At 56.1% G+C, this 21,403-nt stretch overlaps 6 protein-coding genes across 6 annotated transcripts; 2 read left to right on the forward strand and 4 right to left on the reverse strand.

Moving 5' to 3' along the window:
* Nucleotides 1-1,245: 1,245 nt before the first annotated feature.
* On the reverse strand, nucleotides 1,246-6,275 carry EV422DRAFT_544186 (uncharacterized protein). Its single transcript, XM_053071374.1, has 3 exons — nucleotides 2,511-6,275; nucleotides 1,976-2,434; nucleotides 1,246-1,896 (listed from the first exon to the last, which is right to left on the reverse strand). The coding sequence occupies exons 1-3, from the start codon at nucleotides 6,204-6,206 to the stop codon at nucleotides 1,462-1,464; spliced, it is 4,590 nt and encodes a 1,529-aa protein (XP_052921809.1). The 5' UTR covers nucleotides 6,207-6,275; the 3' UTR covers nucleotides 1,246-1,461.
* A 345-nt stretch (nucleotides 6,276-6,620) lies between these two features.
* EV422DRAFT_271459 (translation protein SH3-like domain-containing protein) lies at nucleotides 6,621-7,850 on the forward strand. Its single transcript, XM_053065871.1, has 6 exons — nucleotides 6,621-6,747; nucleotides 6,974-7,022; nucleotides 7,097-7,125; nucleotides 7,229-7,310; nucleotides 7,384-7,701; nucleotides 7,783-7,850. The coding sequence occupies exons 2-6, from the start codon at nucleotides 6,980-6,982 to the stop codon at nucleotides 7,788-7,790; spliced, it is 480 nt and encodes a 159-aa protein (XP_052921810.1). The 5' UTR covers nucleotides 6,621-6,747; nucleotides 6,974-6,979; the 3' UTR covers nucleotides 7,791-7,850.
* On the reverse strand, nucleotides 7,851-8,962 carry EV422DRAFT_607332 (PIG-P; the record flags this gene model as incomplete). Its single annotated transcript, XM_053073813.1, has 4 exons — nucleotides 7,851-8,283; nucleotides 8,384-8,502; nucleotides 8,599-8,671; nucleotides 8,851-8,962. The coding sequence occupies 4 exons, from the start codon at nucleotides 8,960-8,962 to the stop codon at nucleotides 8,156-8,158; spliced, it is 432 nt and encodes a 143-aa protein (XP_052921811.1). The 3' UTR covers nucleotides 7,851-8,155.
* On the forward strand, nucleotides 8,836-15,833 carry EV422DRAFT_271324 (PLU-1-like protein-domain-containing protein). Its single transcript, XM_053065870.1, has 7 exons — nucleotides 8,836-10,145; nucleotides 10,214-10,308; nucleotides 10,388-10,770; nucleotides 10,849-11,305; nucleotides 11,391-11,554; nucleotides 11,653-11,872; nucleotides 11,941-15,833. Exons 1-7 carry the CDS (start codon nucleotides 9,071-9,073, stop codon nucleotides 15,559-15,561), a joined length of 6,015 nt encoding a protein of 2,004 aa, XP_052921812.1. The 5' UTR covers nucleotides 8,836-9,070; the 3' UTR covers nucleotides 15,562-15,833.
* A 191-nt stretch (nucleotides 15,834-16,024) lies between these two features.
* EV422DRAFT_571368 (uncharacterized protein) lies at nucleotides 16,025-18,166 on the reverse strand (the record flags this gene model as incomplete). Its single annotated transcript, XM_053072985.1, has 10 exons — nucleotides 16,025-16,123; nucleotides 16,210-16,355; nucleotides 16,426-16,543; nucleotides 16,619-16,656; nucleotides 16,724-17,054; nucleotides 17,121-17,459; nucleotides 17,520-17,660; nucleotides 17,723-17,850; nucleotides 17,952-18,009; nucleotides 18,068-18,166. 10 exons carry the CDS (start codon nucleotides 18,164-18,166, stop codon nucleotides 16,025-16,027), a joined length of 1,497 nt encoding a protein of 498 aa, XP_052921813.1.
* Nucleotides 18,167-18,400: 234 nt separating this feature from the next.
* Nucleotides 18,401-21,172, reverse strand: EV422DRAFT_623122 (FYVE zinc finger-domain-containing protein; the record flags this gene model as incomplete). The annotated part of the gene is made up of 9 exons (XM_053074211.1): nucleotides 18,401-19,066; nucleotides 19,182-19,280; nucleotides 19,345-19,534; nucleotides 19,607-19,771; nucleotides 19,834-19,930; nucleotides 20,017-20,260; nucleotides 20,340-20,781; nucleotides 20,884-21,044; nucleotides 21,129-21,172. The coding sequence occupies 9 exons, from the start codon at nucleotides 21,170-21,172 to the stop codon at nucleotides 18,739-18,741; spliced, it is 1,770 nt and encodes a 589-aa protein (XP_052921814.1). The 3' UTR covers nucleotides 18,401-18,738.
* Nucleotides 21,173-21,403: the final 231 nt, after the last annotated feature.

Below are 21,403 nucleotides of genomic sequence, written 5' to 3' on the forward strand. Positions count from 1 at the left end.
GGCTTCTTCCCGACCAGCTCTCCCACGGCTGAGTCGAGGGCGTCGGCGGCGAGTGTTATCCTGTAGGTCATTTGTTTCCATTTTTCCTAAAGGCGGGGGGTGAGCGTGACATAGTGGGAAAGGACGGGACGTGGAGGTGGCTTACTTCTGAGCCTTCGGAGGGGGCTGCTTGTTTGGGCGGCATGTTGGGAGATGTGGAGTGCGGGTGGGTGGGTTGGTGGATGCTGGCAGGGGGGGGGGGAGGGGGGGGGGGGGGAAGGGGGGACAGTGAGCGCAACAGGCTCAGCAACAGCGTCTTGTTCCAATGTTGAAAGTGTGTTGAACGGCTGCGGAGCTTCTCTCGCTTCTCCGCCAGCTTCCCCGCCGTCACACGCACATCCCACGAACTGACTTCCCATCATTACACGCTCAGAAGGGAGGTCGGGAACAAAGCAACCACCGAATCAAAAGATGTGCATGTGTGTACAGTATGTGCGCCAGTAGATTATATGTACATAGGCATACCACTCTATACAAGCGGAAATCGGCCGCTTTCGTTCATCCCCCAAAGTGTGAAGGAAGTCGGGACATCTCGTCACCCGCACCGCCCACCATACTCCCTCCCCACCTCTCACACAACCATCCCCCTCCCGCCCCCAAATTCATTCCTCATCATAATCATCCTCATCCCCCGCAGCCTTCATCTCCATCGCCGGCAACCCCGGCAGTCCCGGCAGCCGAACGGAACAGCCGAATCCTCTCACCAGGAGAGGGTATGCAGAAGCAGCAGATGGACATACCTTACTGCGTGTTGTGGTTGGTGGTGTAATTTCAATCCCTCTGCCAAGCACGCTTATCCACTCGTTGAAGGATTTGTCGTAAAAATCAGACGGGGGCCTTCAAATGCTGGAAGAAAGAGGAAGTGGTAAGGAGCCACCGTTGACCGATCGTACGTATTCACGATGTCGCGGTCCGGCATGGCGCTGGATTGTTATGCAAGACAGGGCCGTTCGAATCTTCCTTCGCACAATGCAGGATTCGTCGCTGAGCTCAAGAGTGGATCGTGCTGCGAGACGTGCTAGTAGTCTGTATGTATGGATATATGTGCGTGCTCGGCCTGGCAGGACGATTTTGAGGATGCAGGGATGTAGGGGACATCGTAGGGCAAAGTCGCCATCGCACAGAGACGGTACGCGTCGTGGATGCGAGGGCAATCGATAATTGGCAGGATATTGGAACCGAATGATACGGGATTTTATCACGCACCCTCGTCAAGAGGAACTGATATGAGGTGACAAAGGCCATGTAGGTATTATGTACAGGGGATACCGGAATATCGGGGTGGTGGTGGTAAGGTGCTACTATACGTTTATATACAATTACGACACAAACGAGCATCCGCAATAGTGTTTATGTGTCAGTGGGACCCATTGGTATATAAGGGGGGTTAACAAAATTGGTTGGTCGTTTGTGCCGACAGGGTCAGCGCTGATACTGCTGTTGGGCAGACGGCGATCCGACATCATAAGCACCGGGGGACATGAGCGCCGACTGGGCATGCGGCAACCGCGGCGGCGGATGCATAGGCGGCACGCACTGTTGCACCTGGCCCGGATTCGCCGCCAGCCAGTCCCTCGCGCTCCTCAAATCCCCAGCAGTCACATCCAGCACGCGGCGGGCCTCTTCCGCGGCGACACCGGATACGTTGGCCAGCCAGCGCACCTTCTCGGTGTCGATCTCGTGTTGGAGGTAGGTGGTCATCCGGGTCTCCATGTCGGTTTTGACGGGTCGGAAGGCGTGCGGGTTCACGGATTTGACGCGGACGGTGAAGGAGGCGGAAATGGGGCGGTGGTCGGAGAGTTGGGCCTCGTGGCGTGTGTAGTGGAGGAGACGTGCGTGTGGGCTGGAGTAGAGGACCTGTTTTTTCGGAAAATGATGCGGACAAATGAAATCAGTTTGCGACAAATGAAAGAAGAATCCACAATTGGCAACATACCCGATCGCACCAACTCGGCACCCTCCTCTTCTCCGACGTATCATACCGATCCGTCCCCACATCATACTTAAACGTCGGCGCAAAGTCCAAGGGCCCCTCAAAAAAGCCCCTCAGCCCAAACGCCGGATTGATCTTCATCTGATTCAACAACTGGTCCTGATCCTGCAGGGTAATCCAATCACCTTGCGCAACCAGCTCAATCACGCGCTCGCGGGCCAAGTCAATGCGGTAGTTGAGGTCCCCGCTCCAGAACACGTTCTCGTGGTCGAGGACCATGGACCCGTCGCCACCGCCGATGAAGATGCCTTCGTAGGCTGGACGGGGCGGGAAATGCGCGTCTTTGAGGATGGTGGCGACATCGTTGTTGCGGGCGGAGACTTGGTTTTGGTGCGCGGCGAGGTGGGTGTTGACGAAGCAGAAGGAGCTGTCGTCGAGGACGAAGCGGGTTGTTATGCCGCCCTGTAATTCAAAGAAAACGGGGATTAGCAACTAGGAGAAAAAGAAGCGAATGTCCAGACGGCGAGAATGGGCATACCTTATTCCCATGATACCCCTTCAACCCCGTCTTCACCATATCGACCGCCACATCCTTCAACTTGGCCCCCTCACTCTCCCTAATAAACACACACTGAAACAGCCCCACCAGCTGCCTACACTCTAACAACCTATACCCCGCCTTCGGATGCGCATCCCGAACCCCCTTAATCAGCGCCTCCCGCCACATCTTAAACCGGTGGTCCATATGACTCTGCTGGGACTTCTTCGTGCCTTTCAGTAACTGTTTCGCTGTGACTTTTTTACTTTCAAGGTCAACGAGTTCCTGGAACCCGACGACGATGATATCGGGGTTTTCGGTGGAGCCAAGCCAGCGGACGAGGAAGGTATTGTCCTCCGCGTTCCTGCTTTCGTCCAATTCCGAAGGTTTCGACGCGTCGAGGTTCCAGCTGCACACGAGGAGTTTGAGATCACGGTAAGTGCACCATTCGGATTCACGGAGGCGCAACTGGTTCTCGAGCCAGTCGCGGGAGAGGAACCCGTCCCACATGCGGATCTGGCCGTGGTGGGAGAAACTGGCAACTTGTAATCTTGACGCGAGGAAGACGGAGCGTTCGTCCATGACTAAGGCGTCGACGGCCGCGGAGTGGTACGCCTGGAACTCCTTGATGGCGGTCCAGTCACCGTCGACCTTCTCGATGTCGTAGACGTGGATCTTGCCCGTGGAGTGGCCGGCCCAGAGGTACTTGTCGCCGATGCCGAGGAGGGCGGTGACGGGGTACATGCCGACGTTGACGATGCGTTTCTTGGTGAGTGTTACAGCGTCCCAGACGAGGACTTTGCCGTCATCGTGGCCGGAGAAGACGGTGGTTTCGGCGCGGGTTGTGGCGAAACAGTTGATGTTGCCGATCCCGACTGTGACGGACAGATCGAAGCGTTGCTTGAAGTAGGATGAGGTGGCCCCGGCGGGGATTCCTGCGGTGGCCACGTCCGCGCCGGGGAGGTACACCTCAATAAGCTTCCCCGCCGCCGTCCATAGATGGTTGTTAACCGGAAACGCGAGTGTCTGTTTAGCAGCAACCCTTACGCTCCTCGGCCGTGACGAGAACGCCACACGCTGCTTCCCCGGATCCTCCGCCCACATCTTCAACCCGCCATTCTCATCCAACGTCCACATCTGCCCCCTGTATCGCAAGATATGCGTAACAACCGACGAATGCGGCGTCTTGCGATCAACAATCTCACCCGAAGACACGTCGATCTCAATCATATCCCCCTTCTCGAGGGACACCCACAGGAACCGCCCCTCGTCCTCGACATAGCGGGTGGGGACATACGCCATAGCCGATATCTTCGCGTTCTCGCCAACCAGCACGGCGCGGACGTTGTCGCCGGTGGGGATATACCACACGCGTACGTTCTTGTCGCCGCCGGTGCACGCGTAGAATCCGGAGACGGCGAAACAGCGCACGTTGTGTTTGAGGTAGACGTCGGCGTTCGGGAGGCCTTCTGCGACGGGGAGGCGGCGGTTCGTGCCGACTGAGTCGGGGGAGTAGAGCTTCTCGCGGCGGAGGCCGGCGAAGCGGTCTTCGAGCCCGCCTGGGCCAGCGCTGGTGGGTAGGCCTGTGTCGGGGATGGTTGCCATGGACTGGCCTCCGGACAATGCGGCGTATTCTTGTAATGCTTCCTCGACTGCGCGGGCGACGGGGCGGGCGGGCACGGCCGGTGCAAAGTCTTCTAGGAGGACGCCTGTTTGTGGCGAGGACAGGACGGGTTGTGGTCGGAGAGAGGGCGAGATAGGGCGAGGCGGTAATGGCGGCCGTAGCGGGCTGCTGGCCGGAGATGACCGATGCAGGTCCGTATGCGACGATCGGGAAGACGCCGCTGCCGGGTCAGTATGCGGTTTCAGAGCCAACGCCCCACCTATGGGCAGCTGGGCAAACGACGCAGCGCTCGGCGATGTTGGTATTGGCGGTGGCGGGAAGGCCGGTTTCACGAGTTTCGGGGTTCGTGGTTGTGCAGGTGGGCCAAGAACGTCGAGCCCGGATTGGCCTAGGTTGCTTTGCGAGGCAAAACCTTGAGCGAGGGACTGGACGGACCTTGCTTTGCCCGCGCTCATGGAGCCACCTGGCAACTGTGAACGCGGCTTCGGATGTTCCTGCACTGTTTTAGACTTTCTTGGAATCCCTATTTTGTCCGCCGCGTAGGTCTCGTCGTCGCTGTTTGGTGCCGAATACCCTAGATCGTGCTCATCGCCGAACGGATCAGAGGCGGTACTGATTCGCTTGCTTTCATCATCCTCTGCCGCAGCCCGTCCGTCCTCATCCCGGCGATTCAGCGCAGACTCCGATAACCTAATTGCAGACGTTCCCAACGCCGCCGCCGACCCTGACAGATCTAGGGAGCTAAGCGAAGCAGTAGCGGACCGCCGACCGAGCGGAGTTCCAGAAAGTGGCGACCTCCGAGGCGACAGACGAGGTGGCAATGCCGGCTGCGGCAGCAACGCACCTGCCGACATGGAGTATCCCAGCGGCGGTGCAGCAGCGCCCGGCCTTGATGAATGTGAAGGGAGCAGTCCACCATTGGGAGCCTGCTCCCCCAGTCCGGTGGTGCCCATCTCAAGCGCGGACATGTGGCGGGTTGTCCCGCCGCGTAAAGTGTCGACGGATGGAATAGCAGGAGAGGGCGGGGAGATGACTACGTTTCCCGCCGAGTACTCTTGTCTTAGCGGCGGATGGGTTGGAAGGGAGGCAATGGGTGTCCCTATGCTTCCTGGTGAATAGCCTCCGGTGTCCTGCGCAAAAGTGACCCACCCCGGAAACGAGTTCCCCGACACCAATGGCTTTGGTGACGGAACCGTGGGTGTGGTGTTTGCATTGCCCCCTCCTCCCATGACACCATTCGCCGGATTCAGCTCATTAAACGCACGTGTGAGTTGCTTCACCCCGGGCAAGGCAGGGGCCTCGGAAGTCCCATCGATTCCATGCGGCCCGTCTAAGATTTCAGCTACACTATGACTATGAACGGTCGGACTGCTCGCTCGCGAGGAAACGCCAGATCCTGGCCGCTGCATGAGCCCCAACTCCGCCACGGTCGCCCGTCTCTGTGCGTTTAGGGGGATCTCCCCGCCGATCGGCGAATCTCGCAGTCGTGATGGTGGTAAAGGAGACGGCCGACGCTTCTCGGTTGCGGCGTGTTGTATAGGGGGTTGAGGTCGAGACGCGCTAACAGCTGGTACGGCGTTCTGGGGGTCTGCGAAAGGATCAAACTCCTGCGCATGTATTGGAGGAGACATCATGGGCGAGTTGGAGAATGACGATGATTGGGTCGGCTCCGCGTAAGAATAAAATGGGCTCGCAGCGGAAGGCGACACTGGCGAGACCGGAGAGGTCGCCGCGTTCGAGGCAGCAGCGTACCATGGCTGCCCTGCTGACGATCGGTATGCACTCCCTACTGCCGTCCCTTCGTGCTGCTGCTGCGGTTGGAGGGAGCCCGCTCCCACAGTTCCCCACAGCTCCGCGTGGGAGAGAGCGGATGCCTCCTTTGCGGCACCCAACAGGAATGGGTTAGTCGGAGAAAGGGAAAGCGACATTGCGCGTGGATGGTGACCTCCTCCGGCGGGACTCGAGTTCCCCGACCGGCTCTCTATTGGCATCGGTGCTGGTATATGTGTGTTGAAGTGCGAGTGCTGCTGCGAGATGGGATGTGATGATGGCGATCCCCCGGCACCGTGCATGAACGGGTGTTGCTGCTGTACTGGCAAGGATGGGATCTGGCCCTGCCCCTGCTGCTGCTGCTGCTGCTGCTGAGCAAAGCTGCCCGCCGCTGATGTCGTAAATGGGTCGCTCATATCTGCCGTTTCAACCACGAGGTACGTCTCGAAGCCCTAAATGGGCGAAAAGCGTCGACGTACAGTATGTGTAGAGGGTATATTAGGATTGAGAAAGCCACCGCCGTCTTCTGTGGGTCAGTGAAGACCGCTTATGCTGTATTAGAGAGGCTGCTATAATAACACAGTTCTGTGCATCGTCGTCGTTGTCGTCCTCGTCGCCGTGGTCGTGTTGAAATCGTGATGGCCAGAAGTGACATCCAGCAGCGGGTCTTGGCCGGGCGGGCGGGTGGCTGTGCAGCCCCAGGGGCGACCCAAAGGGCCCCAACGCACACCCACAGCCCTTTCTTTTCTCCTCCTCCGGCTTCGACCTGCTTGCATAGCAACTATTGCTGAACACTGTCCCAACGGCCTCTTCCTCCTCAACTTACCCCTTCACCACCCACCCGTAAGTATGCTTATGTCTTGGCTCCCAGACTCCCAGCTCTCTGGGACACACATAGGCTGTGATTCGGTGGATTTGTGACCCGCAGGAGAGTTTGCGATCTGTGGAACCGACCGTGGGAGGACGGACGCTCACTCCAACCCAGGTGGCATTTCACCCTAAGCAAACGACCCTCCCTTGCCTTCCGTCAATACATTTCGTCAATTAACGCTTCCTTTTCTGTTGGCAGATCACAATGGCTGACGAAGAGCAACACGAAGAGTTCGAGACCGTCGGGGGTGAGTCTTGCATCTCAACCGGGGCGTGCCGTGGGCACTTTCAAACTCACCCGTCCTTCTCCTCCCTTGTTTAGCCGGTGCCTCGTTGACCTACCCTATGCAGGTGCGAATTGGGGACGAGTGACGGAAGGGCTTTTGGCCGGAGCATCATCTCCTGTCGAAATACAATACGGAGGACTGAAGACTCCCTTTTATATTACGAATAGTGCTCTGCTCTGCGTAAGAACGGTCACGTTGTGATCAAGGGTCGTCCTTGCAAGATCGTCGACATGTCCACCTCCAAGACCGGTAAGTCTATTCTTTGAATCGATTTAGCATGCACAAATCAAGCCTAAAGAACGACTTTACTTCCCATCCATAGGCAAGCACGGACACGCCAAGGTCAACCTGGTCGCCATCGACATCTTCACTGGCAAGAAGCTCGAGGATCTCTCCCCCTCCACCCACAACATGGACGTGCCTAACGTTGTCCGCATCGAGTTCCCCCTCCTCGACATCGACGACGGTTTCCTGTCCCTCATGAAGGACGACGGTTCCACCAAGGACGACGTTAAGGTCCCTGACAACGAGCTCGGCAAGAAGCTCACGGAGGAGTTCCACGAGGGCAAGGAGCTGATTGTTACTGTTGTTGCGGCTATGGGTGAGGAGCACGCCTTGTCTTACAAGGAGGCCCCTAAGTGTGAGTGTCAACCTTCTCCGATTCCGTTACTGCGTTTACTTCTTGCGGGCGTGGTTCTCATCCGGCCCTTTCCCATAACAGCCGGTTAAGCACCATGAAGCAAACATACCATAACCGCGCGAAAAACGAAACTGGGGGTCTAAAAAGCGAAGTGAAATACCCTTCCTCACCCAGGCGTACCCCTTTTCCTTTCCGTAGTATGTCTTCTTTCAATCCTGTTCCACTGTGAGGGGAATGTAAGGAGTTTTGGTATTGAGTTTCCCATAGAGCTTTTTTCTCCCTGTCCATTGAGTAAGTGCCCCCGCATGTTCTGTGGGATAGATTGTACATTTGGCTTGCTTATAATGGAAGGAAGAGGGTCCCCATGTATCGGCGACCATGGGGAACTGGGCTGTTTATGATCCCAAAAATGGTACTACACAGTATATACAACGGAGCGGAATGATGACACTCATCATCCATAGAGCAATCGATTGACAAACGAGATGGGCATATCCTCGATCTCGGGGATCGAGTCCTGCCCACATAGCTTTGCGATTTTGGCGGGGTCGAGGGGGACCGAGAAGTGGTTTGCGTGAGTGTCTGTTTGCATGTTCAAGAAATGGGATGGAGAGCTTAGGATTCACGCGTTTTTTCGCTCTGGAGAACGGGACCATGGCGGGACAAATTTTGCGGGACATACCAGAAACGGTATCCAACGAGCCCAAAGCGGGCGTGCGCCACATATTGATGCCCGTGAACATGAGCAGGATGAAGGGGATCCAGCCTAGGAAGTGGACTGGGAGGGCGAGGGCCCACCATCTGCGGAATGCAATCACGCACTATGTTAGGATAAACAGGGCACGGTGGGGCAGAGGGGGAAACGTGGTGAACTGGGAAGGGAGAGGGAGGTTTTACCGGGTGGGGTAGTAGGAGACACCGAATGCGTGTAGGAGGTCGTCTGAACAGAGGGCCCAGAGGAGGTATGAAGCTGGTGTGGGATGGATGGGGGGTGTGCGAAAAATGGGGGTGTGAATTCCATTGCGCGAGAGTGAGACATTATGCGACATTTCGGTCCCAAATTGGGAGTGGGGAACGTGCTTTTGTTCCTCCCCCTCCCAGGAAGAGGCAGGGGGGGGGGTTAGGGGACTCGGTTTATTATTTCCTTACCGAAAGCGACGAAAGAGCCGAGATAGACGACGAAGCCGTAGTACTCGCGCTTCTCGGATGTGCGGCGGTGTGCGTCGGCGGTGAGTGCGGGGCGGTGGGCGCGGGATGCCATTACAGATATACCATGGGATGAGAGGTTGAGCGTACTGTATGTGGGATTATCTGTGTGTATGGGAGGCATGGGATATCCCCCGAGAGAGTAGAGTATTTGTGGGATGAGATGGCTGGATCAACAGCGAGGAGGAGGGCGACAATTGGAAATCCATCAGGCAGGCAGGCAGACATCCGACGTTATTGGCGCATAGACTCCACAGCTTTTCCCTCCGCCGTTCCCAACAACAAACAGCACGCAAGAAGGAGGCGAGCCTTCATCTACTCACTCTATCGCTGCCCAGCACTCCCACAAACACAGAACGAACACACCCACTTGTCGCCCACCAAAAAAGAAACGCACACTTCACCCAACTCGCCGCTCAGCCGGCCCGCCACCCCCACTGCCGAAATGATGAAAGCAGTGCCCCCAAAGGGCTCCACCCCCTCCTCCCCCAAATCCGCCGCAGCCACCACCCCGCTACACCCAACCACAGTCCCCAAAGCACCCCTCCTCGACATCTCAAAAATTCCCAAAGCGCCATTCGCTCCGCACCCGACGACATCACCATTACCCGAGAGGGGTAATAGGATCTTTGGCTTACGTCCGGCACCGGTGTTCAGACCGACCGCGGAGGAGTTTAAGGACCCGATGGCGTATGTGGATAAGATTAGACCATTGGCGGAGGGGAGTGGTATTTGTAAGGTTGTGCCGCCCGTAGGGTGGAAGCCGGATTTTGCGCTGGATACGCAGTCTTTCTGGTTCCGGCCCCGAATCATGCGGCTCAACTCGATGGAAGGCAGTTCCCGCGCCATCCTCAATTACCTGGACCAACTGCAAAAGTTTCACACGCAACAAGGGACGCAGTTCACTCGCGTGCCTATGCTTGACAAGAAGCCGATCAATCTCTCGGAGCTGAAGAAGGAGGTTGCGAAACGTGGAGGTTACGAGCAGGTTATTGCAAACAAGCAATGGGCCCAAGTAGGCCGAGCGATCGGATTAGGCGGCAAGACCTGCACATCGCTCTCGCACAGCGTGAAATCAGCATATTTGAAATGGATACATCCCTACGAGGAGTTCCTACTTAAGCACCGGTCGCCCGCGCCTACACGGCCGGGATCTCCAAGAGGGGACGGTGAGGGGAAGGGACCTGCGACGAGGATGGGGACTAGGAAGAAGGCTAAGGAGCAGCCTGTGAGAAAAGGTTCGTTCAGTGATTTGTTTATCCGTTGGCTGAATGGGTGTTTCCTAAACCCTCTTTTCGAATCACAGCGCCAGTTGTCGCGACACCCCCTCCTGGCTCGACGTCCCCTTCACCGAAGAAAGTTACCTTACCGCAGGACTACCTGCCAAAGCCTGGATTGGAGGTGAGTATCTGAGATCAGCGCCATGAGGATGTCTTAATCGCAATCCTGGAAATTTGACCAGATCTCCATTTCCATGCAGCTCTGTGAGATGTGCGGCGGCGGCGAAAACGACGAACAAATGCTTCTCTGTGACGGCTGCAACCGCGGCTACCACCTCTACTGTTTCGACCCACCCATGGCCGCGATCCCTCAAACCGACTGGTTCTGCCCAGACTGCCTGCGCGGGTCCGGTCACGACTACGGGTTCGAAGAGGGCGAGCTGCGCAGTCTGTATCATTTCCAGCAGGTTGCCAACGACTTCAAGAAGAAGCATTTCCAGCAACGGTTGGGGCTTGATCCCGAGGAGCGGGTGGTTGTTACGGAGGATGATGTTGAGCGCGAGTTTTGGAGGCTGGTTGAGAGTCCGTATGATGATGTTGAGGTTGAGTATGGCGCGGATTTGCATTCGACGCAGCATGGGAGGTGAGTTTACAGGAGTAGTTTCAAATGAAGTTCCGTGGAAGTAAAGAATATTTTTCTAATCGTTCCCCCCTCCTATAGCGGCTTCCCCGTCCCCGAAAAGCAGCCGAACAACCCGTACTCCACCTGCGGCTGGAACCTCAACAACATGCCCCTTCTCTCCGACTCCCTCTTCTGCAACATCCGCAACGACATCTCCGGCATGATGATCCCCTGGCTCTACGTCGGCATGGCCTTCTCCACCTTCTGCTGGCATACTGAAGACCACTACACCTACTCCATCAACTACCTCCACTGGGGCGAGACAAAGACGTGGTACGGCATCCCCGCGGCCCATGCGGATGGGTTTGAGGCGACCATGAGGAAAAAGGTGCCGGAATTGTTTGATGGGAACCCGGATTTGCTGTTTCATTTGACGACGATGTTGAGTCCGGGCGTCTTGGTGGAGGAAGGCGTGGATGTGGTGGCGGCGGATCAGAGGGCGGGGGAGTTTGTGATTACGTTCCCGAGGGCGTATCATGCGGGGTTCAATCAGGGGGTGAGTCATACCGACGCATTAATCCTCATGGAAGGTAGGAAAATGCCTAACAAATCGTGAACTTCACACTTGGACCCTTTATCAGTTCAATTTTGCGGAAGCGGTCAACTTTGCTCTCCCGAACTGGCTACCGTACGGATTGGATTGCGTAGATCGCTACCATAACTACAAGAAACAACCAGTATTTTCCCACGACGAGCTGGTGATTGCTACATCGATGCGGGACATTGACGTTAAAGTCGCCCTTTGGTAAGTCCCCAAAAGTTCTCACGCATCCGAAAACAAAACAGGGTTCTATTCCCCGAAAGTCCCAGCTTCGCTAATCAACTTCTTTCCCTCATTGCCAGGCTCAAACCAGCCCTCGAGAAAATCCGCGACCGCGAACTCAAAGAGCGCGCCGCAGCCCGGGCACGACATCCGGGTATCAAGGAAGTCGTCGAAAATGTGCAGATTAACCGTGAGGAGGAAGATCAGTGTGCGTTCTGCCACCAGTATTGCTATGTCAGTGCGCTGCGGTGTGAGAGCTGTAATAATGGGAAATTGGTGTGTTTTGCTCATGAGGCTGAGGTGAGTTGGAACATTCTGCTGTTTCACTTCTGACAATGATGATATTAATCTTTTATCGGATACAATAGCTATGTCAATGCGAAGCCCCCCACCTTGCCCTCGTCCTCCGCTTTTCCGACGAGCAACTCTCAGACTTCGTCCAACGCGTCACCCAAATCAGCAACAAACCCAACGAATGGAAAGACGCCTACAGAGCCCTTCTCGCCTCTCAACGCCGACCCGCCCTAAAAGACCTCCAAATGCTCCTCAGCGCCAGCGAAAAGATCCCCATCGACATGGATGAAGCTAAAGACCTCCGCGAATTCATCGCCAAAGCGCAGGAATGGGTCGACAAGACCAACAAGGTTGTGCAAAAGCGGAAACGGAGCAATGCGGGGAGAAGGAAGAGTTTTAGTACCGCTGTGGCGGCGATGACGGCTGAGGATGAGGAGGCTGCCGGTGGAGGTGGAGGTGGAGGTGGATGTGCGCAGAGGAGTCTGCAAGATGTGGAGGCGCTGGTTGCGCAGATTGAGGCGATGGCGTTCGATACGCCTGAGATCAAGCTCTTGGAAACACTTGTCGCTTCTGTGCGGGAATTCCAGCAGGTTGCCAGGACGACACTGGCGGCCTCGAATTTGACGCAGCAGCAATTGCAAGAGGTGCTGGAGCGCGGGCAGGCGCTGGATATTGCTGGTATACCCGAGATCTACCAATTGGAGCAAAAGATTTCGGAGTTGCAATGGCTAGCGCGCGCCGAATCCGTTCTGGACGCCGGGCTCTCCTCCGTCATGTATGAGGAGATCATCGACATGATTGACGCCGGTCGTGCGTTCGGGGTCAAGAGCGATCATCCTCTTATTCAACGATTGAGACAGGCTAAACATGGCGGTGACGAGTGGAGAGTGCTTGCTGCCGGGTTGATGAAGCAGCGCCGGATGGATCTCGCGGAACTCGAAGACGTCGTCAAACGCGCGCAGGACGTGCCGGTCGTCAAAGAACTGTGGGACCAAGTACACGCTCTGGACGAGAAGTGCAAAGGGTGGCTGAAACAGGTGCGTGGCGTCACACAATCGGCCGAGGAGAACAATACGCGACACCCTATATCCCTCCTGTTCTCGCTTATATACGAAATGGAGGGTGTGCCGGTCCGTCTAGACGAGCTGCACATGCTCCGCGAAGACGCCAAAAAAGTCAGCGACTGGACCGCGCGCGCTCGCAAAACCCTGCGACCGGGCAGCGTCAAGTCCTGCGCCGAGATTGTGGCTGAGCTCGACGCCAACTTATCCGCGTGCGCTAAACCGGTTGATCAACAAGGCGAAGTGTACTGCGTCTGCAGAACCAACCACGACGAAGGGCTTATGGTCGAGTGCGAGACTTGCCATGAATGGTACCACGCCGCCTGCGTCAAACTATCCAAGAAGGCGGCCAAACAGCAAGGCGCGTACACCTGCCCCGTCTGCGACGTCCACGCCCTCCGCCCCGTCTCCGCCTCCGCACGTCGCCCGACTGCCGAGCAGATCCGCCAGCTGGTCGCCGAAGCCGAGGCGATCGAGCGGTGGGAGATGGACGAAGTCGTCGGGATGAAACGGGTTGCTGATTTAAGCGAGCGGTGGAAAGTGCGTGCGAAGAGCGTGTTGGAGGACCCGACGGCGGATGTTGCGGCGCTGAGGGCGTGTTTGAGGTGTGCGGAGGGGATGCTGATATGTGTAGACGATGAGATCGGGATGTTGAGGGAGCGGTTGGCTGCTGTTGCCCCGCCGCGGATTCAGGAGGCTAATGGCGGCGGAGACTCGCCGAGTCCTGTTGACGCAACGGAGGGCAATGTCGTCGCGGATCCGATCCAGATGTCTGGCGAAACGACGGACGTGAAACCGGCCACCACCGCATCCGAAGTCTTCTGCGTGTGCCGCGAACCCCACCGCGACGAACTGGGACCCATGATCGGCTGCGACCAGTGCAGCGGGTGGTTCCATTTCGGGTGTGTCGGGTTGACGGCTGAGGAGGCGGAGAAGATCGATGAGTATGTCTGTCCGCCGTGTAGGCGGCGCGAAGCCGCCAAAGCTGCCAGTATCACCACCACCCATGGCAACGGCAAGAAACACCAGCAGGATGTGAAGAAAGAGCACCACCACCATTCCAGTCCACAACCGGAAACGGATAAAGTAAAAATCATGCTCAAGATCGCACGACCGGGTTCAGCTGGGCCCAGCAGCGCGTCGCCCGTGCCTATGTCGCCTGCCCCGCCGCCGTCTGCGGAAGAGGGGCTGAAGAAAGCGAAGAAGAAGAGGAAGGAGATTGATAGCGCAGGCCCTGACGGGGCGGAGCAGAATGGGAGCGCACCGGTTGTGAAGAAGAGGAAGAGTAAAGTGGGGAGTCTGACTGGTGACGTGCCGGTTAGTGGGATTGTTAAGGAGGGCGGAGAAAAGGAACCGGTCGTTAGGAAACACAAGCGGAAACTGGAGGATCCCAGCGCTCCACAGTCGGTCTTGCCGCCTGCCGAGGGAACGACTGTGAAACCACCCGCCAAGAAACGGAAGAGCAAGGTCAACAGCGACTTGGAAGGCGCGGCCGGTGTGAAACCACCGCGCAAGAAACGCCCCTCGAAAGTCCTGCACCCCCCGGCATCGGCGGCGGTACCCGTCCCCGATCCGGAGATCGTACAGCAGATCGCACAACCGCCTCCACAGGAACAACAGATTGAGCAACCGGTGACGCAGTTCCATGCACAGCGGCCCCAGGCTCCGTTGCCGTCCGCTTCGTCGTTCATCAATGCGTATGGGCAGCAGGGAAACAGTACTAACCAGTACCCTGCCCCGCATAATGGGAGCAGCAGCATCCACCAATTGCTCAGCAACCCGCTTCCACCGCCTTCATCGATCTTACCCCCGCCAAGCGCGCTCGCCAATCCAGCGTATTACCATAATCACACGTACAGGTCGTCGCCGGGTTCGGAAGAGAATTATGGAGCGAACGGCGGATTCAGGTTGCCGCCTTTGGTTTCCTCGCCGCATAGCAACAACCGTAATCAACAACTGCATTCGGAGCAGTATCGCGACCGGGAATCGCAGCACAACAATCAACAACAGCAGCAGCAGCGGAATGAATACGTACCCGCCGCCAACGTGTACGACTCCCCCGGTGGGCATCGATACGTCCTCGACCCGCACGGTCGTCCATTACCGGCACCCCAGCAGTTGTTCCCATCTAGCGGGAGTGGGACCTCAACCGACGCAGTCGCATTACCGCCCGCTCCTTCCGGCGGCAGCAGCAGCGCACACGCACACGAACCTCCTGCGCGGAAGTCCCATTACTACCCCCAAGACTACGCAGCCCCAGCCCCCTCCTCCCCCTACCCATCCTCAACGCGGCACACGTCATCACCCTGGTGGAACAACAACCAACAGGAATCCCACCACAACCGCCACTCATCAACACCTGACCCCAACCCGCTAGGCCTCCCCTCCATCCAACAACTGCAGCAGCACTTACGGCAGGATCAGCTCAACGGGCAGAATTACCACAGTCAGCACCACCATCATCTGGGCTATCACAACCACCATCAGCAGCAGAATATGAGTCCCCTGCCACTCCCGCCTCCACCGCCACTGCCGGGGGGGTATTATGGGCATCGCAGGTCGGAGAGTTGTAGTGAGGATGAGGAGGGAGAGAGGGAGGAAGGGAGTGGGTTTGGGTTTGGGTTTGGGAACTAGTTGGAGAGGAAGGGGGGTCGCGGATCGAGGGGTTGAGGAAGTGGAAGCGGGATGGAATGTGGGATGTGGGGCTCATGGTCCCTATTGGCCAGACGCGCATCAAAACGCTGGGAATCAACCCGGAAAGCGGGCATCACTTTATGTCTTTATGTGGCATGATAACATGCATCAATGAGTCGGAAATAGATGTTCAAGCGAGTACTTGCTGTGATGCGTTGTGGTTTGGTCGACTTTGGCGCGACAGCGGAAGTTATTCCGTTAGATACGAATGTACAACAGGCACTCTCAAGACGGATGTAAGCTGATACGTTATATGATTAGACTAGTCTCGAACCCGCGCGGTATGTTCCTCGACTAGGTGCACTACGTGAGCCTTCTTGTGGGGTATACGCCTCCGCCGCGGTCGCCAAAAAAACTTTCGTCCGTGCAGTGTCGCTTTGGCTACTAGGGCACTGTATCCGCCTCATAGTGACCGTCGCTCGCGTTTCCAATCCTCCACTGCGTTAGCCAGCACAGCCTTGATGGCCGACTCGAATTCGTTCGCATGGTCCGAGTTTTGCAGCTGCCCACAACGGAAATTGTGAATCAGATATATGGGACAACGAAAAAGCTTTCATCGGCCAAATCAGAGCGAGCGCCGGTAGTTACCAGGAGCATGAATTGACCCATCTGCGTAGGATCTTCACTTGAAGGGCCCAAAAAGTGAACATGCTTAGGATCACGTCGTCCAACACCCATAGCCGGTTGTATTTTGGCATTGAGCAGCAATTTGCCCGTGTAATCCTGGCGCATTACTGAAGTCGGAAGATTAGACTAATCTCGGGGAATCAAAATGTCGGCCCAAAAAGTGTGTAAGAAACGTACCCAACCGCCCTACACTTGAATCCTCCAACTTCACATTGACGGTTATTTGACCCTTTCCACGCTCTCGCCATTGCGTTTTCTCGCCGGATTTGCCGAATTCGAATAGTTTGGCTCGTTTCTGGGGAACATACAGTTGTTTCAACACTGTTAGACGTATACCTCCATTGCACTCGGAAGAGACGGTTTGTATTACCTGGCTAAGACGCTCTTCGTCCTCTTCGCCGGATGCATCTGCACAGACAGTTCGGTAAATCATGGGTTACAGTACTTGTCCCGAGTGAGGGCACTGATTAGTTACCTATCCGAGCTCCCGACTCATTTTTGCTTCGCGGAGTGATCAAAGCAGTTCCATTATCATTTGAAGTGAAATCATCCGTTTTGTGCCTTTGTGGCGTCGCCAATAGCGTACTGAATGACGAAGACGGCTCCCGCTTAGGGGTATCGCTGTTGTCTTGTCCCGAAGCTGTGGCGAGCGATGCGAAGCTAGTGGATGAGGTTTGAGCCATGCTCCCAAAGGGCTTCGTGGGCGTAATGGTGGTGGAACCAAAACCGGAGCCCTTGAAACCACCTCCGAAAACGTAGCCGCTTGATCCGAAGGACATCTTGGATGGCCCACCGAGGGCAGAACCCTGCCCAATTAAATCTTGTGAGAATTGTAACATGATGTGGGAATGTCGCAATGTTCAATGTATTACCAAGCTGTTTCTGCTTCCTTCCAAGCTGGAGATTCCTCCTAAGGCGATGGAAGACGGCTTATCATCGTTCGTCTTTCCTGCTTGCGACCAGCTGGAACCAAGATTACCCAAAGATGAAGGTTGCACACCCATCGGCACAGAGTGCACACCCATTCCCTTGAATGGGCTAATGAGGGTGGCAGTCGCCCCCAGCTTCGTAGGCGTTAATGTGGCCGTCGTTAGCGTTGCTGGTTCGTCTTCCAGAAGATCGTCCCACGTGGTAGTGCTTCCTCCAGATTTTTTCATAAATGGGTTTGAAGGTTTTTGAAAGCTAGTCGAAGTTGATTCAGAGATTGCGTTCTGAGGAGGGTTGAATTAGCGTTGTTCCAGTCGACTCGTATGCTACGACGCCGTACATACCTTTGATGGAGGCGTCACGTCGGCGCTCTTGGTTTCTATGCGCGTCTCTTCCTCATCGTCCCCATCGTCCTTCGTCGGGGTTGCAATACGTTCGGGTGTTTCTATGGGAGTTGATATACCTATCGCTGCTGCCTCAACGATCTGATGTGCGGAAAGTGCGTGTCAGGGAATGAATGTCACATACACTACCAGCCACTGCGTACCTCGTCTTTATCACTACGACCTGAGTCGGGCGTCCTTGCTCGTTTGACGAAGCTCCCTTTCTCTGTCGTCTCGTGTTCTTCACCTTCGACGTGTTCACGTTTCCGCTTAGCAGGGCCTGCGCCGTCATCTACACGGATCGTCCAAAGGCTCAGTTAACGCGATGGACAACAACCGGACCAACGCCTTACACAGATGGGTCTAGGGATTCACAGAGAGATCGTATAATACCTTTAACGTCTAGCAACGCCTCCCCAGAAGAGGGATCGTCAGGGATGTCGGGCTGTGGCTAACATGCAAAAGGTTAGGCTTCTGAGCTTGGGAGAACTTCGGGGGGAAGCCCTTACCGTGCCCTTCTCCGAATCTACGAGCACAGGTTCGGGCGCAGAGGTCTGCTTCGCCGTGGCGGCGGTGAGTTGTTCTTCCGGATGGAGCTTTTCCGTCATACTGTATTGTTCGAAGTGACGGTAGAGAAAGCTCTTCGCAACTGTAAACGGAGTTCAAATGGGGTTCAAAACTTTCACATGGTTCACAGACTCACAGTTGTTCAAACGCGTGGGCTGCCCAAGTCCGTAGCTCTTTCGCTCACCCGGGTGAGGACAACAACGGCGACTTTTTCCCCACCTCTAGACATAGTCCCATCGCTGCGTGCTATCTTGCTATCTCGCTGGGTGCACAGCAGCAGCAGACCCACTTCCACCTTGTCCACAACCCTAACCGGTACCCTAACCCTAACCCTAACCGCCGCCGACACTGACACCGACGACGAGGGCTTTGACAAACTTCTATTACCTTCCCACTATAACACTAACCCGCTTCTTCGAAGTACCCTTGGAGTTGAGTTGCGGTATGTAATCCTCCCACATCCCTCCCACCTATTTACAGCTTCTGTCTACCTACAGCTCTCACAGGCTACTGTCAATCCAAATGCTCCCCAACCTGTGCCCTTCCTCCATACGCTGAAACATCAACGCCAACGCATCTCATGAAAGACCAACAGCATCCCCCCATCCCCGCATCACCCACCCCTCCTCCTCGAAATCTCCCCCTCCAACTCCTCCAAACCAACCCTCAAACTCGCCGCATCCTCAAACTTCCTCCTCCTCAACGCATCCCCCAAAAACCCCTCCACCAACCGTCGCTGTTCCTCCAACACCCGGATCTCGTCATCATTCTGCGATGAGGATGAAGGGACGGCGGGAAGGGCTTTGTTGGGGGTGGTGATTTTGGGCATGAGTTGCAGCGTAAACATGTGGGTTTGAAGGAAGGTGATTATGGAGAGGTGGAGGGCGGTTAGGAGGCGGGTTGTGGTGGGCGTGGGCGTGGGGTGGGATTTTATGCGTTTTCTAGGGGGCGGGGATGAGGGATAGAGTGGGTGGGTGGGAGGAAGAAAGAAGGGGGGAGATGGGTGAGGATGTGAAATAAATCATGCATATGTGTTTTGATGGGTACGAGACATACCCCAATTTGTCGAGCTCTGAGAACCATTCCATCAGATCTTTGCGGTACTTTGACGCCAGCTTGTACTCCGGGTCATCATACTCCGTCACCACGCGATTCCTAAATCCGAAAAGTAAGAACCCACCCCCCCAAACCACCCTCCAAAACTATTCATATCACATACGCCATATTCATTAACAGGTTATTAAACTTCGGCAACACTTCAGTCACAGAAGCTTTATACCGCGTCATGGCACGGTACAGTGCTGCTATGGCGGTTGCAGTGGGCGAGTGTATGTTATTTCGTCGACGGGAGATGGTGCGGTAGCAGTCAGGGCAGGCGCGGATTGTTGGGGCGTCTGGTGTTGGTGGTCCTAAATCCAAAAAAAAACAGGTCAGGTGACGTAGAATCGGTGAATCTCTGTCTGATGCGACTTGACACATACCACCAGTGAGCGACAACTCTTTGGAACACGTCTCCAGCCCACAGATGACCCTCCCGCACAGTCGACAATGATGCCGTCGATTCACAAAGCTTCCAAACTGCGAGTGGCAGAACGGGCATTCGGTTACGCTACTGTCATTTTCCCAGGCTACAATTGCTTGTTCGCCTACGCGGAGGTGCATCAGTGGGTTTGAAAGGGGTGATGGTGGAGGGATGAGAACAACTTACGGATGCGTATCCTAGCCAATGTCTTTGTCGACAGCGACGGCCGTTGTCCGTTCGTGGTCGGAACCAGTGGGTTCTCCTCGGCGTAGATCGTGTTGAGCTGGTCTCCTACACCCAATGAGTACACTATCCAACTCTCAACCCCTGTCTGCCGAAAGCCACAAACATTCCCGAACCGAAACACACCTTCTCCAACCGCTTCTCCAACTTATTCACATCCATCTGCATCGTATCAATTCTCGCCTTCCGTAACCGTAGATACAGCTTCGTTCTGCTACGCGACACCCCGACAGAGTCCTTATAGCCTGCCCGTGATGTAAAGCATCGTTCGCAGACGCGACACCATGTGCCTGAGGTTGGGTCCGGGAGGGCGGAGGGGGAGAGCTTCATTTGGTAGGAGGAGTGAGTGTCACAGTGGAGGCGGCCGCATCTGGTCAGGGGGTGTCAGGAATAACTTTGCAGCGAGCAACCGAGGAGTAGAATCTGACCCCCTCACGAGATGTACGTACTTCCGGCAATGGTGTCTCCCTGTCCTTAAACTCAACACCTTCCCACACCCATCCGCCGCACACCGATCATTGGGGCCATCCTTCTGCCAATGCGCCCTGCTCACCCTCGCCTCCAACTCCTTCGCCGTCGGTGTCCCCACCCCACTCCCACCGGGCGACCCCACACCCCCTTCCTCCCCATTCAACTCAAAAGTCCCGCCTACACCCCCTGTCGTTGCCCCAACAACCCCCCCAACAATCCCCTCCACGCCCTTAATTGACTGTTGTGTGATACTCAGCGTCCCCGTAGCGGCCCTCGTCAAAGACGGCGCGACCCGCCGCTGAGCGGCTTTGAACCAGGATAACACGGCGTCTTTTGTGCCGTCGTCGTCGGAGGAGGTGGGTTGGATGTGCTCGTCGTCGAGGTGCCGGTTGAGTTGGGATAGGTGGAGCATTGTTTCGCCTGTGTGGATGTGACATGGGTGGTGAGACATACCCACCCACCACGCACTTTTCAGTTGGTCGGAAAAATCACTTTGTACTTTGCCACACCAGCCATACTCACCACAGATAGGACACGCAACACCCTCCACCGGCCCGTCCATCCCGACGATCAAATCGCCAGCGCTCATCCCGTCCACATCGTCGTCGGCTGGGTCCCGCGGCAGCCGGACGAGGCGGGGCGTTGTGCTCATTCCTTTTGTCGTGGTGCCGTTGAAGTGTAGGCTGCGGGCAGTGCGAGGACAGTTGAGGGCGATGATGTTGTTTTCTGTCGTTTGCTACTCTCCTGTGCTCGCCCTCACCGTTTACTCCATCTCCATCGTCTGCAACTTGGTCTGCAACCCCATGGACATTGCGCCCGCGCTTTCGGAAAGCCTTCCAGTTAGGGTTACATGGGCGAGCAACAGCCAATCACAGGCTTGCGCGCGAATTAACTTGCAGTTAGGGTTACATGTTTCACATAGGGGCGTGTGATTGGCTGGCTAGATGTCCTAGCCAGATAGTTCTGTGAGGCGCGAGGGAGGCCAAATCGATCATTCCATGCGGCCACCGACTGCGCTTCTGACGGGAGGCTTCTCTGCTGC

Source organism: Fimicolochytrium jonesii (genome assembly GCF_025526975.1).
Source record: "Fimicolochytrium jonesii strain JEL569 chromosome Unknown EV422scaffold_33, whole genome shotgun sequence".
NCBI classification, from domain to species: Eukaryota; Fungi; Chytridiomycota; class Chytridiomycetes; order Spizellomycetales; family Powellomycetaceae; genus Fimicolochytrium; species Fimicolochytrium jonesii.

Bases quoted from the DNA above. Each gene is read 5' to 3' on its own strand.
- EV422DRAFT_544186 (XM_053071374.1), bottom strand. From the start codon at position 6,206: ATGCACGGTGCCGGGGGATCGCCATCATCACATCCCATCTCGCAGCAG. The intron at 2,435-2,510 runs GTATGCCCATTC...TTTGAATTACAG, and splicing joins AGGGGTATCATGGGAATAAG to GGCGGCATAACAACCCGCTT. The intron at 1,897-1,975 runs GTATGTTGCCAA...CCGAAAAAACAG, and splicing joins TGCCGAGTTGGTGCGATCGG to GTCCTCTACTCCAGCCCACA.
- EV422DRAFT_271459 (XM_053065871.1), top strand. From the start codon at position 6,980: ATGGCTGACGAAGAGCAACACGAAGAGTTCGAGACCGTCGGGG. The intron at 7,023-7,096 runs GTGAGTCTTGCA...TCCCTTGTTTAG, and splicing joins AGAGTTCGAGACCGTCGGGG to CCGGTGCCTCGTTGACCTAC. The intron at 7,311-7,383 runs GTAAGTCTATTC...TCCCATCCATAG, and splicing joins CATGTCCACCTCCAAGACCG to GCAAGCACGGACACGCCAAG.
- EV422DRAFT_271324 (XM_053065870.1), top strand. From the start codon at position 9,071: ATGGCTGGATCAACAGCGAGGAGGAGGGCGACAATTGGAAATCCATCA. The intron at 10,309-10,387 runs GTGAGTATCTGA...ATTTCCATGCAG, and splicing joins TGCCAAAGCCTGGATTGGAG to CTCTGTGAGATGTGCGGCGG. The intron at 11,555-11,652 runs GTAAGTCCCCAA...CCTCATTGCCAG, and splicing joins GACGTTAAAGTCGCCCTTTG to GCTCAAACCAGCCCTCGAGA.